This window comes from Protomyctophum parallelum (genome assembly GCF_964188405.1).
Source record: "Protomyctophum parallelum genome assembly, chromosome: 23".
In the NCBI taxonomy this organism is placed as follows: Eukaryota; Metazoa; Chordata; class Actinopteri; order Myctophiformes; family Myctophidae; genus Protomyctophum; species Protomyctophum parallelum.
The window spans coordinates 22,504,302-22,519,997 of NC_139715.1; the positions used below are offsets into that span (position 1 = coordinate 22,504,302).

At 43.2% G+C, this 15,696-nt stretch overlaps 1 protein-coding gene across 1 annotated transcript in view; it reads left to right on the plus strand.

The window, feature by feature from the left end:
* Positions 1-15,696, plus strand: part of LOC310854368 (sodium-driven chloride bicarbonate exchanger-like) — a 93,715-nt gene that overhangs the window by 16,160 nt on the left and 61,859 nt on the right. The window contains exon 3 of the mRNA XM_083758968.1: positions 15,214-15,295. Within this exon, the coding sequence (XP_083615094.1) occupies positions 15,214-15,295 (82 nt within the window). The remainder of the gene's footprint in view (positions 1-15,213; positions 15,296-15,696) is intronic.

Below are 15,696 nucleotides of genomic sequence, written 5' to 3' on the forward strand. Positions count from 1 at the left end.
TGCTGTTTTCTTTTTTTAAATTTGTAATAGAACTGCATATTCAGTGTTGATGTATAGTTTTTATCCTATGAATGTACAAATAGTCCTGGAGAATGATACTTCTCAAGCCCCTGGAGGGTTTTTTGGCATTCTTCTTCGCATTTCTATTGACTTTGTGTATCATTTGAATAAAATAATGAATAATAATAATTAAATTAATTTGGGGGAAGAAAGAATACCTCATATAGGTGACAAAAACGTGCACGCCTAGATAATCTGGTCTTTGCGTATGCGGTGCGTTTGGTGGCTGCACGTGTTCGCGGGTGGCGACCTCTCCCCCTCCCCTCCCACTCCCCCCCCCCCCCCTCCTCCCAGGAGTCCTGGGTCACATGGTCTAAGCCACTGACTCCCTCCCCCCCTCTCTCTCTCCCTCCCCGAAGCTATCGCCACCGGTGAACGCGGCACAACTGACAGCCGAGACATGATTTAATTGTTGTCCCCCCCCCGTCTCCCCCCCCCCCCCCCCATCACTGATCCCACCGTTCAGCAGCAAGGTTTTATCCCCCCCCCCGCCCCGCTCCGCCAAACAGCAGAATGGCAGATTAATCTAAAAGCGCCGGGCTGTGGCAGGCGGTGGAGATCAGAATGTGATGGTTGATTGTCAGGAACAGGAGCAACATGCCACCATGCATGCTCTCTTCCTGGGTGTGCTGGAGTCGGGTCAGGTGCCTGAGGTGAGCCCCGGGAACCCGCCGTCTATAAATAGAGGCTGGGAACCTGCCGACGGAAGCTCGTCCCTCATTTGGTGACATGGTGGGGACAGTGGATCAGTGGATGACATGGTGGGGACAGTGGGTGACATGGTGGGGACAGTGGGTTATTACAAAACATATTTGTTTGAAATAGTTGATCTACAAGCTCACAATGCGTCGCATGGCAACGCATTGCGAGCTTGTAGATCTGCTATTTTCAAAGGATTTGTATACATTTGAAAAACTTGTGAAATGGGAATTCTGCATAATGAGTACTTTTACTTACTTAAGTACATTTTGATACCAGTACGTTTGTACTTTTACTCAAGTACATTTTTAATTCCAGACTTTTACTTGTAACGGAGTGGTTCTACATTGCAGTATTGATACTTTTACTTAAGTAAAACAATTGAGTACTTTTTCCACCACTGGAAATGAGCTGTGTTCAATCATCCATAGTGCGGCTATGCTGTTCTGTTTCTCCGTCTCGCTGTATTTGTGTCGGATTTGTTTGACGGACGTGCGTAATCTTACCTCGGAGTGATTTTATGATTTGTTTTAGCCCAGCAGGAGGCAGGAAAGGGCATAGAATAATGAGACAGACACGAAGGCATACAGAGAATTGCTTTATGCTCTTAACAACTTGTGAGTTGTGTCTGTGAGGCATCGCACGCAAGCACTTCCTAAGTTTGTTTCCTTTTGTTTTGCAAGTGCATGTAAGACAAAACAAAATACACAATGTACTAAAGGAAACTGAATCCTGGGTTATATGTACGCATTGTGTAGCACTGTGCTATACAGTGAATTGTACCATGATATGATATTGTTTTGCGACTCTCATAATGTCTTTATGATACAAAGTAAAAAAATAAATCCTCAGTGTTAAATGATCTCTTACCGGACCAAATTGGTTATATTTTTCTGTGTACATTATAATGCACAGACAGACAGACAAACAGACAGAATATTAGTTTAATTACCTGGTTACCGGGTTGTGCTTATGACCACACCCCGCCAACGTGGAACTGCGGAAGTGCCGCTAACCTACAACAACTGCGGACTAGACCTTACATAATATTACTCTATGGACTAGACCGCTACGGAGGCCCGCCGTCTCAAGCGAACTTGAGCCACGTGAGACACCACCGTTGCGAAGTTCGTTTAGCCGGGTCAGGGTCGTTGGAGTTGCGACCTGATAGGCAGAGAATAGTAAATAATGTTCTGGTGAGAGCGTTTGCACCGACTGCCACTCAAAGTGGCTACTGGCCAATCACAGCGTGTCCTTGCACAACCCGTGTAGGCTTTTGAAGGACGTGTGCGAGCATGTCAACCTGACATTTGATTGAATGAGAAATAAGTATAGCCCACAGTCATGCTCCTGTGGCTACTGAATTTATTAAATTAAATGCAAGGTCTATCTATACATGGTTGTATGCTTATACGCTATATAAGAGAAAGCTTCAGTCCTTCTGCATTGTTAATTGAACTAAATGTTTACACTGCAGATTAGCTGTGTGTGCAGGACATGGGTCCTCATGCCGTGCGCTGTCAGAAAATATCAGTCAATGTTTGTAACCGTTTGTAATGCTTGTTGCGTGTGTTGTTGTTACGTGTTAGAGCACATGATTCGTTGGCTCCTGCATGGTCTGTATTTCTGGATGCAGCATTGTATGGGGGGGGGGGGGGGGGGGGGGAGATTGTGGCTATTCAGAACATGTGGCGGCATGGAGCCAGATGGACCTTTTTTTAGTGCATGACCATTCAGAGCAGGCCGATACAGTAGCTTGACCCTGGAAGTGCTGCGTCACCTCGGTCTGAACCGGGTCAATAAGAAAATACGGAAACAAACAATATTCTAATAGAAGTGGAAATTAAAACAGGAACTTAATCAACTGTAATTGTTAAATAAGTGTGAGGGAAATTAGTAATGACAGTATAGCGACAAGCGTGTGATTAGAATCACACATACTCGCATACATTTAATGAATATATTTATTCAATGTAAACTTGTGTATTACAAAGAATTTCCTCTGTATTAGGATGCACTTTGGCAGGGTGGCCCAGAGAGCATCTGCCTGAAAAGCCTAAATATCTCCCTTGCCCAAAGGGGGAATTCCCCTTTTGGCTAGTGGTTAAGAAGTTTGGCTTTATTTAGTGTCCCTTCCCGCGCGGGACGGGAGACCCGAGTTCAAATCATCATAGGCGTTGCATAGGCAGCTCTATTCTCAAACAATGAGCCCCCCGTGGGACCTGTTGATAGAAAACAGCTGACGTGGGTTAACCCATTCTGACCTGAGATCAGATTCATACGAGGTTTCCACTGGACACACACTGGTCTGACGAACCCATTCTGACCTGAGATCAGATTCTAAAAATCGCGCCACTCGGTGGCGCGATTTGTAGATCTGCTATTTTTCAATAGCTAAAGCATAACATGATGCCAACACCAAAATGGGTGCCCGGTCAGAATGGGTTAAGTCAATTATATTGAGGGGGTAATTGTAGATGTTGCTCATCCTGTTGGTCAACAGCTGTTGCTTTATGACCAAGGAGAGGCTGCGATTTAACGGCCCTTCCCTCACCCAGGCGCGTGCACACATAGACATCAAAGGGGGCTTCAGCCCTGCCCTTTTTACCCGTCTGTAAAACAACTGCCCTTTCCATACCACGAATGCAGCATTTACTATGGTGAAAGAAATGCAAATGCCACACCTTTCCATGCCGAATACCGAGGGGCAGCGTTCAGGAGAATTGCTTTTTTTTTTACCCCTGAAGTCTCCTGAACCTGAACGCAGCATTTTGCGTTGAGCTAATGTTGTTTCTAAATCCTGCCTCTCTAACACTCTCTGAATGTCCCTGGCCTCACCTGTCACTCTCTGAATGTCCCTGGCCTCACCTGCCTCTCTAACACTCTCTGAATGTCCCTGGCCTCACCTGCCTCTCTAACACTCTCTGAATGTCCCTGGCCTCACCTGGGCCAGGGACATTCACTCTCTGAATGTCCCTGGCCTCACCTGCCTCTCTAACACTCTCTGAATGTCCCTGGCCTCACCTGCCTCTCTAACACTCTCTGAATGTCCCTGGCCTCACCTGCCTCTCTAACACTCTCTGAATGTCCCTGGCCTCACCTGCCTCTCTAACACTCTCTGAATGTCCCTGGCCTCACCTGCCTCTCTAACACTCTCTGAATGTCCCTGGCCTCACCTGTCGCTAATTTGCAGTGGTCTCCGTTATACAAGTAAATGTCTGGAATTCAAAATGTACTTGAGTAAAAGTACAAAAGTACAAAAGTATATTACAAGAGTACTTGAAGGACCTCATGTACTCATTATGAAAAATGTCCCAGTGTTCGAGTTTTCAAATGTATAAAAAACCTTTTGAACATAGCAGATCTACAAGCTCACAATGCGGTGCATCGTGAGCTTGTAGATTGGCTATTTTCAAATGGCCGAAATGTATATAGTGCTGAATTTAGTGGTTAATGTATGTTTTGTAATAATAGTAAAAGTAAAAAAATTGGCTCTGAGATATGTAGTGGAACAGAAGTAAAACTGTAAAAGTATTGTATGGAAATACTCAAGTAAAGTACAAATACCTCAAAATTGTACTTAAAGGTATATTCAGTGATTTCACTCAAAAAACCTTAGGTTTCGTTTTTGGCTGTGGGACCCAGCCTTTCGTCCAATCAGGATAGAGAGTCAAAAACAAAACCTAAGGTTTTTTGACCCCCAGGGGTTAACTGGGGACAGGGAGGAACTCCTTATATGGCCAGCACACTCTATAATAGGGAGGATTATCACAACAAAACAAAAAAATAAGTGATATTTGAATTAAGTGAAATCACTGAATATACCTTTAAGTACAGTACTTGTCTTTGGTAGAGACAGGGTGGTGAAAATGTAGGGTTTCCATCAGCCTGTGCTGAATTTTAAATGGACGCTCGTTCCCGATCAGCAGAAGACCAGGAATGATTTAAACGTTTCACAGCGGATTTAAATCTCACCACACGTCATCTCTGTAGGAACAACAGTCTTGACATCTTTGATACAACGTTTGGAAAAGAGTTCAAAATGTCACTGTTTTGTATGGAGCCCCACAATTCAGGATGGCAATTATAGTACAGTATGTGACAGAATCCCGGAGCAATAGTGAAGGGGTGGGTCAGAAATGGGGCTAGCAGCCAAGCTGGCTTTACACAATTCTACAATTGATATCCCCTCGTTATTCACTGTGCGTGCGTGCGTGCGTGCGTGCGTGCGTGCGTGCGTGTATTTACAATTTAAAATCTTTTTTTACTTTTACTCTACTACATTTATGTGAAAACTTTTTAGATTTTGTACACAAAACATACAATAATCACAGTCCTACGGTATATACTTTTTGACCATTTGAAAATAGCCGATCTACAAGCTCAAAATCAGTGATGCTGTAGATCTGATATTATCAAAAGATTTTTATACATTTGATAACTTGAAATGGGACATTCTGCATAATGAGTACTTTTACTTTTGGTACATTTTGATGCCAATACCTTTGTACTTTCACTTAAGTGTTTTGTAGAACCACAGGTATACAGTATTTGCCATGCTGGGCAGTGCCAGTGACCCATGTGACCATGATGCCTGATTTAAACTTGTATTAATCAGGCTTAAGCAGAAGCACTCCTTCCAGAGCGATAATGTTTGCCGTCCTGCAACTGAAGCCTATTCTTCTGTGCTGCGCCGGCCTTATAAGCCTGGTGTGTGTCCGAGTTCATGAAAGAAACATTGAGAATGTCAGCGAGCCGAGCACTCACAACATGGTATCACTCGCTCGGCCACTCAAAGCCCTCTCTTAGTCTCGCAGTCTCTTCAATTCCTTTGCTCGCCGGGGGAAGTCAATCTGTCAGTGGCGTGCACAGACATTTAGAGGGGCAGGTGCTCAAGTGAAAAAAAAGGGCACCTTGTGCAGCGCATTTTGGGGCGGGAACCCATTTTGGTGCTTTAGCTATTGAAAAATAGCAGATCTACAAGCTCATAGCGCGCCACCGAGTGGCGCGCTACGAGCTTGTAGGTCTGCTATTTTAGTTATTTATCGAAGAACCACTGACATAGAAACATATAGCTTTAGATTGTGGGGGCCTAAATAATATAGTAGAAGCGTTTTTTTTTATCAAGATTTGATCAATGTCACCATGGTCCACACACTACAAATTAAGAAAAGAAAAAAAATCTTTTTTTTTCTTCTTTTTTTTTTAAGAGCACATTGCCAAAAGGGCACTAGGGGGTGTCTAGTGTCTATCTGTGCACGCCACTGCAATCTGTGCTTATCTGGCCGGGTGCCGTACGTGGCTCCGCTGTCGGACAACAGAGAATAGAAAGATGGGAATCAGTGGCTGCCAGCTCTTCAATGGCATGGCAGCCTGATTACATGTATAGCGTGACGTCCATGGCAATTGTGCCAATAACAAAACTCTAACATCAACATTTAATTCTTTCATTAAAGATTGATTGATTAAACCGTGTTTAGAAATAATGCTGGCCTCTATACGGACGATGCAGGAGCCAACCAATCATCCCTCGGGCATGTGCTCCGAACGCCCACGCCTCGATTAAGGGCACCGCACTATAGTTCAGTAAATGCAGCAGGAAAAACTAACACGTATGCATTGACGGCAACACAGACATTGACTGATATCTTCTGACAGCGCACGGCATCTGAAGGACCCATGTACTGCACACAGCTCATTTACAGTGTAAACATTTAGTAAAATTAACAATGCAGATGGTAATTGAACGGTCTGTCTGTCTGTCTGTCTGTCTCTTCAGTACGGTAAATTTGAAATCATCTATGCTTCTTATGTCCGTGTTAACTCAGTGGCCATTATGCAGTGGTGTAAAAGTAACTAAGTATTGCACGATTTTGAGGTATTAGTACTTTACTTGAGTATTTCCAATTTCCGCAAAACTTTCAGCTCTACATCAAAATATTGTACTAACATACATTAACCACTTCAGCCCATACATTTCGGAAAATCTAAAGTTTTCAAATATACGAATCTTTTGAAAATCGCAGATCTACAGGCTCACAAAGCGAAGCATCGCGAGTCGCGACGCACTGTAAGCCTGTATATCTGCGATTTTCAAAAGATTCGTATATATTTGAAAACTTTAAATATGGGACATTCTGCATAATGAGTACTTTTACTTTTGGTACATTAAGTACATTTGGATGCCAATTTCACTCAAGCACATTTTGAATTCCGGACATTTACTTGTAAAGGCTCATACATAGCCTACATAGCTCTCTGTTTTTACTCACCACACCCTCAACGTTATTTCAGCTCCGGTGGTCAGCTCACCACCGGAGAGGTGGTCACCTCACCACCGAAAAATCCAGACTATGAATGAGCCTTTACAGAGCATTTCTGCATTGCAGTATTGACACTTCAGTAAAAACATTTGAGTATACTTTCTTCCCCACCACTTCCATTATGTAAGAATGGCCTCCCCAGTGGGTCAGTGTGGATGTGTGGAGGATGGATCAGGGCTGGATCAGGGTCAGTGTGAATTGAAATGCAGAAGCACGGACAGTATTCACAGAATAATGAAGACGTGGAAAATTCAGACTTGGCATTAACCATCTGCCATCGGAAATCTGGCGCCTGAAGTCTGTCAACTGGCACTTCATAATGACTCGTCATCTGGGCCAGGACAAGTGTGTGTGTGTGTGTGTGTGTGTGTGTGTGTGTGTGTGTGTGTGTGTGTGTGTGTGTGTGTGTGTGTGTGTGTGTGTGTGTGTGCGTGTGCGTGTGCGTGTGCGTGTGTGTGTGTGTGTGTGCGTGTGCATGTGTGTGTGTGTGCGCACGCGAGAGAGACAGAGATAAAGAGCTGGATGCACACCCTCGTCTCAGCATCTGTCCACCAATTGACCCTGATGCACTCCTTGGATGCTCTCACATGCCTATCCATGTGTGTGTGTGTGTGTGTGTGTGTGTGTGTGTGTGTGTGTGTGTGTGTGTGTGTGTGTGTGTGTGTGTGTGTGTGTGTGTGTGACCACCAACATGCTAGTTTAATCTCTTCAGGATCAGTGGATACTGCTGGCCACCGCAAGCCATGTTTGACATAACTGCTGGTGGCAACGGTCACATCACATGACCATCTCTATACTACTCTCACTTCACTCACCCACAGTTACCAAAACATTGGGGTGCCACTGTTTTTTTTTTGCTTCATAAGTAAACATAGAGGGACCGTTTCACCAGTTTGTAAATAGTAGGTGCTAACGATTAAAGTGCTGCTTCACCCCTTTTGCAACCAGATCTTGTTTGAATGATTATGAGTGTATTATGTGTTTTTAGATATTTTAATCATGACGCCATCTTCATGATGAAAATTTGTCATGAAAATGTGGTCTCACTTCCTTCCTAAAAGTCACACCTCCGCGCAGCCTCCGAGTTGCCCCAAGGAGGGGAAGTGCACCAAAGCATTATGAAATGTAGCTTTCCAGTCAAACCCTAGTCAAACACACAGACTCATTATTTTTCTGGCCATAGGGTGCAATTTTCAAATTGTGCTACTGTTATCTACTACAAATACTATTAAATAACATTGAGTGACGTGACATCTGTTCCACGGTGTGTCAATCCACATTCCACAGACCGTGTCTCCATGCTGGCCACTCCCACATTCAATTCCATCACACTATAGTCCCATTTACACACCTGTCTCCAACTGCCTCATCAGCTCAACAGTTCCTTTCTCATTCCTCACCTGTAGCAACTTCCCCAATCAAGCCACTACCCACAAAACTGGACTCTTTCTGCTCATTCCTTGCTAGACTATCAGGACTCCTGCTTTTGAGTATTTTGATGATTCCAAGAGGTGTTCCTGAGAGGTTTGGCCTTTTGCTTGTTTTTGGACTTTGTTACTGCCTGCTCCTATGTGACGTTTTTGCCTTACTTTCATGGTTTTGACCAACCTTCTTCATGTAGATGTAAGCTTTCCCCTTTTGTTTGGTTGTTATTAAACTCTTGCAAGTGCTCTGCCTGTGTTGCCTGCATTTGAGTTCTACTTTGACACACGTACCGTAACAGACTGCAGTTTCTTCCAGTGGTGAAATGTCCCTTTAAGAAATAAGGCATAGATGTAATTTAATTATTTAAAAAAAAAGAAGAGAAGGTTGTGGTATAATTTGATCTTAAAAATCAGAGCCAGGAGGGAAGCACGCACATCTTCTTGTATTCTACAGGTGCTGGACCAAGTATACGTACATGGGAAGGAAGGAGGGAGGTCCGCACACTGTTATGAGCTCCAATTCTTTATTTCAGGTTACAACGTTTCGACCTCTTGGGTCTTCTTCAGGTAATTACCTGAAGAAGACCCAAGAGGTCGAAACGTTGTAACCTGAAATAAAGAATTGGAGCTCATAACAGTGTGCGGACCTCCCTCCTTCCTTCCCATAATTTGATCTTAAGCCTTAAATATTTTGAATGACTATGGGTTTCTAACTACGGTACTAATTTTTTACCTATACACAGCTTTTGTCCCCACAAAATGTCCGCAAAACACAAACAATGCCATTGACAATGAAGGGACAATTTACGCCATCTCGTCCCCACACGTCTCATATTTGCCATCGCCAATGAATAGAGAAATTAGGTCAAATATGACGTAAATTTGTGGCAATGGGCAATGGGCATTCTGATTGGCCAGTATGAGATGATTCATGATGATGTACGATGATAAAGGCGCCCCTCACTTCACACAGGTGTAGTACAAATACCTCAACATTGTACTTAAGTACAGTACTTACGTATTTATGTACTTAGTAAATGTCGTTACTTTACACCACAACTATTTCCATAATTTGGAGCAGGACAGTACTTACTCGCGTGAGAGGAGACTAAGCACGCAAGACTGCGTTTGGGGATGATTGAATGTGTATTTGGGATGAGCAGGGACAATGGAGGGACAACTGGCAGATCCTCAATTTAACTCTGCTCTGGTCGCAGATCTCTCTCTCCCTCTGTCTCTGTCTCTGTCTCTCTCTCTGTCTCTCTTGTCTCTCTCCCCCTCTATCTCACCTACACACACGCCGCAATGTGTGATGAGCGGAGTTGCACTCTGTGTCACTTGCTCACCCCAGTGAACCCAGACGCGCTCGCTCGCTCTATCACTGTTCATGGTACAGCACCCCAAAGGCCCTAAAAACAAGGCTCCAGTCATCCCGAAAACAAAGTAGTCAGGCTTCTACTTCATAGACATAGAACTGTAGACGCCTCACTCGCCACTGCCATTCATTGGAGCGATCAGCAGTGAACTGAGGGCGGAAGTGCGCCCAGAGTTATATGGACTCACGTCTCACGTCCCTTCATTTCGTTCCATGGCACCAACGCGGAAGCTTGCCCTCACTTTTGCCCCAGAGCCAGAAGAGGCAAATACCGTCTATATTTTACTTGGCCTAACTCCAAGAACCCACCCCACCCCTGCCCATTTTGATAGGCTGGAATGGCGTAGGCCGGGTTGACGATTCGCTGCACCGCCAAATACTAAATACTTCCTTAATGTCAATGAAGTCTATGATCACAACACCAGAGGGAGTTCAACAAACCACGTTCAACCAACATTATTCGGCTCCAACAAGGGGTTAAATTAATTTAGCTCCTATGCCACTAAAACATGTGACGCCCTACCAATAAATGTGAATCCCTAGACTCAAAACCGCTCTCAAAGAGCACTTACAGGTGGCTACGATTTGAAATTGGCCCTGCCCTGTAAAAAGTTAAAGGCGCCCTCCCTCTCCCTTTTTTCCAGACTGTACACGTCTTTCCCCTTTTTAACTTTTTGAATGTGGAGGACCCTGATGTAAACAAGCAGATTTTGTATTGGCCTGTACTTTTGTTGAACTGTAGCTACCCCTTCTACATACTGTATACTGTACTGTGAATAAAATGTTCAATCGATCAATCAATCAATCTGCTGGTCTTAATGTTAGCTCTGCTCTTCCTCTCCATATCCCGCTCTTTTTTCCCCCCCTCTTCTCCCTTTTCCGAAAAACGAGAACATTATGGTCCTAGTGCAGAGATGAATTTCACCCACTTCAGTGATGAGACAATAGAGTTGTAATACAAGTTGTAATAAAAATAAAGACTCATATGCATTTGTTGGTCTTAAAGCTGCAGCTTTGCAATAGAATACAGCAGCTCATATTTCTCCCCACCGTTGGTTGTCCTTTGCACAGCGCAACTGAAAACAAAACACTTGGACATAATTCATCAGCAAGGTAGACATGTTAATTCCCCTCCCCCTCTCGCTTTTTTCCTCTTTTGAGGTCAAGGCTATTTATAGAATCGTGAACCATCCAGCAACATGCTGCTGCTGCATCTTTAAGCAGTGGTGTTAAACTAAGTACATTTACTTACGTACAGTACTTAAGTACAATGTTGAGGTATTTGCACTGAATACAAGAAGACTCACCCCGTTTCTGTTTTCCTCCCAGAATTCTCCCCAGTGAGGGGTGGGAGAGGCTGGACAGCAGACGGCTGGATTTTGAATTTCTCTAACTATAAACTTTCATGACAGCAGAACAGCCTAAGTACAAATATAATTTATGAAAAGCTACTACAGTGAAGTCTGTCCAAAAATAATACAAACAGCCAATAGCATATTACAAAGTTATCCCCCTCACTGGGGAAAATTCCGGGAGGAAAAACGGGCACGCACCGGGGTGTGTCTTCTTGTTACCTTTGCACTTTACTTGAGTAATTCCAATTTCCAATACTTGTACTTCACTACTACTCCACAATGCGTTGCGATGCGCATTGTGAGCTTGTAATACTTTTGTTCTTTCACTCAAATACATTTTGAATTCTGGACTGTTACTTACGGAGTATTTTACACTGCAGTATTGATACCTTTACTTAAGTAAAAAAATTCAGTACTTTTTCCACCTGTCTTTATGCACCCACAATCTGTATTACTCCTGGCTATTTATGCTTCGTTGTAAGACTGTGTTACGCGCCGACTGGCGGTGCTGTAGCTGATCTGCAAGACCAGAACGTGTCACGTCTGCAACTTGTTATGGGCTTGTACATTGGCTAGATTAGGCGCACGACAGCATTGTGTGACAAAGTATGAATTGCATTGTGTGTGTGACTGTGTGTGCGCGCGCGTGGGTGCGTGCGTTAGTTCTCATTTTATTACAACATAAAATAAGCATGACTCATATCCAACATAATAATGCACAGGGGGTGCATGAAAGTGCCTCTTTAAAAACTGTGTTCCGGGGCCTTTTGTCGCCATGGTAACAAGGTCTGTGAAAGTAAAAATTGTAATCGAATGCAATCGAGCCAGCAGGCTCGTCTGGAGCCTACTGGCTGGAATTAGGAAACGCAGTGACATCCGTTGGTCGCATTGTCCGACTATTACTAACCCTAAATCTACCCCTAACTCTAACCCTGTCCTTAACCCTAACCTCAGTCTTAAAGGGATAGTTCAGATTATTTGAACTTAAGTTGTATGAAATACTTGCCATTAATATAGTGGTTGCCAGAGTCCTGTGGTGGGAGTTCTGCTCTGGTTTTGGTGAAATATCTATATAAAGTAGTTCCGGTCATTTTTTGGAGGGCACAGGGGGCCACGCAGTAAAAGTAAATCCACAAAACTAATTTGTATTGTTGACCTATTTCTAAAATATTAGTGCAACTTTCGTTCTTTTCTTTTTACCCCTCTATCATGTGATGGAGGGGTCAAAGTTGAACGAAAGTCGCGCTAATATTTTAACAATACAAATTACGTTCGTTTTGTGGATTAATTTACTTTTGCTGCGTGGCCCCAGTGCCCCCCATAAAATGACCGGAACTACTTAATATTCACTAAAACCAGAGCAGAACTCCCACCACGGGACTCGGGCAATCAATTAATACAGTTGCAACCACTATATTAATGGCAAGTATTTCATACAACTTAAGTTAAAAAAAATCTGAACTATCCCATTAACCGGTGGAATGGCGTCATGACTAAAATATCTAAAAACACACATTGCACACATAAAACCACAGGAAAGTGTTTCTTGGGTCCTAAACATCATTAAAGTAAGATCTCTTTGCAAAAGGCGTGAAGTGGCCTTTTAACCGGCGATGTAAGTCAGTTTCTTCAGGCTCCAGGCTCTGGCTCGATTGCATTGGAGTGATAAGTAACTTACTGGTGATAATGGGTTGATAACACTGGAAGCGGGTGTCCCAGTATGGTTTTGAAGCTCTTCCGAATCAGGGGCCCACTTGTCTCATAAGTGTTTCCGTGCATTTTAGTTTTAAGGACAGAATCCTGAAATTGGACATGTACTTATATTATATAACCTTATAAGTTGTAAGGTTTTGGGTGAACTGTGGATTTCGCTTCAACAAGTGCAGAAGCCTGCAGGCATGTCTAATGGCTTCTGTCTGTGTGTGCTGGGAACAAGCCCAACAAGAGGCCATGGAGTTTATTAGTTTTTATTTTACTTCATAAACCTGCTGTGTTTGGGAAATGGCCGACTATAGCAACATGTATACATAATAGCATAATTATGTAGCTTATTTGTCACACAATTCATTGACACGCATGATTGTAATGACTGTAATCACAGACAACTACTAGTAAAATACGTGCCTGCCAACATAATTTATAATTATGCAGCTCTACTGGTAACCCTCACTGTGAAACTGTCGACATTTGTTGACATTCTCTTAGAGTGTGTGTTTGTGCGTGCGTGCGTGCGTGTGTGTGTGCGCAGTTAGAACACCCAGAGGATCAAACCAGTTAGTAGGATAATACACTGTGCACGCAGTGATTTTAAATACTTTTTAATTTCAAGGACCTCTGCATATTAGGCGTTACCAAACGTAAATGTTCCATTTGTATTCTTGAGTTAAAGACATGTAAGGGTCCTTAGTTGATTGGGTCATTCTGTGTATATTTACATCCGGTTTCTTCTTTATTTCTTTGCTTGGTCAGAAAGAACAGGGCTTTCAAGGTACAGTACACAGTACACATACAGCGTGTGAAGCTCCAGCCAAGATTGTGCCTTATATTTTTTCTTTGGACTCAAGCCTTTTGTGAATGAGTTTCTTAAGTTGGATTTGTCTTTGGGTTTTTTTGAGGGCCTCCTATGCACATGGCTTTGTGTGTTTGTAGCCTGGAATGTAATTATTTGATTGGCTGATTGTGATTATATTGATGACGTATGATGATAAGACCACCCCTCACTTCACACAAGTGTGATTTTTTTTTCTTATGCTGGCCATTTACTGGCTTTTTGAAGTGTTTGGATTAAACCTTTTGAAATACTTGGGACTGTTTTGGATTTACTGTTGTGAGTTTCCAATAATGCTGCAGCTTTGGGTATAAAAAAAATGAATTGAGCAAATCAGTCTCTGCATGTTAGTTCTTTCAGCCTGACCGTTCTGAAAGTGCTGTTTTGTTTTGGACAGGGCATTGGGCAGTTTCCTACGCGTATGCGTGTGACATCATCATCATACCCGGAAGTTATGCGGGAACGCCTACTGAGTGGCAAAAAAAATACTTTCTGGCCTTGACAGGCATCCAAATGTACAGAAAAGTCTGATTGCATGATTAAACGATGTTAAAACGACATTACGACATTTGCCACTCACTTGTATGCACTTGCATGTGCATACCCTCTATAGCTATAGGTTACAGCAGAGGATCTCAAACTATTGGGTGCAATTTTTATTTATTTGTACTTTACTTGAGTATTTCCAATTCCAATACTTTTACTTCTACCCCACTACATATCAGAGTCAAATATTGTACTTTTACTCCACTAGCCTACATTTAGCCTACAGCTTTTAGTTACTATAGCTATAGTTACTTTCATTATTATTTCAAAACATACATTAAACACAGCCCTTTTATTTATTTATTTCAGCCATTTGAAAATAGCCGATCTACAAGCTCACAATGTGTCGTGATGGGATTGGGACGCATTGTGAGCTTGTAGATCGAAGAGAGATTTGAAATGGGACACTCTGCATAGTGTGTACTTTCAGTACTTGAAGTACATTTTGAATTCCAGACTTTTCCTTGTAACAGAGTACTTCTACATTGCAGTATTGCTACTTTTATTTTCCACCACTGCACATTGACAACCAAAAAAATACAAATGCATCCTTTATACCCCAGGCCATGTATATTTTTAAAGCATAGTTTGTGAAGCCTGGCAACAGGCTGTGTATGCTGATCCATTTACTCATGTGTTCAGATTAGAAACAAACACCTTTTACGTAGATTTTAAACTACGTTGATAAGACGTAAGACAATGAAATAATGCTACGACACATCGTGGCAACAGCTGGCTGTACGCTTCCATTTACTAAATGTGTACAGTACATTGACAACAAAGTAACCGTGTGTGTGTGTGTGTGTGTGTGTGTGTGTGTGTGTGTGTGTTTGTGTGTGTGTGTGTGTGTGTGTGTGTGTGTGTGTGTGTGTGCGCCCCCTAGAGGACAGATGAGGAGGTGGTGGTGGACCGTGGGGGTACACGCTCCATGCTCAACACCAACTTCGAGAAGGAGGAGCTAGAAGGTAAACAATTTACAATTTAGGCATTCCACTCCCCCGCAGGGAGTGCAGTGCCCGGTATCGAGTCGGTCGCACCCACGGTTCTCCAGAACCACCACAAAAGGCTCTGGTCAGGCTCTGCCAGTGGGCCTAATGAGGCCAACTCCTTTCACCTGGGCCAGGTCTAACATCCGTCTAACAGTAGAATATCTGTACAATGAAATACACTAGAGCAGGGGTCCTCAACTAGAAATGCTGAAGGTCCACAAATATTTTTTGAATAAGACCATGGTCCAGTCTCATGCGCACGCAAATAAAATTGCGGGTCGCTGACCACGTGGGCCCCATCGGGTGGGGCTGCCCCCCTCCCCTAGACTGTTTAGTACAGTCAAACCAAGCTTATACAAACCGGGTCCCATCCCAAC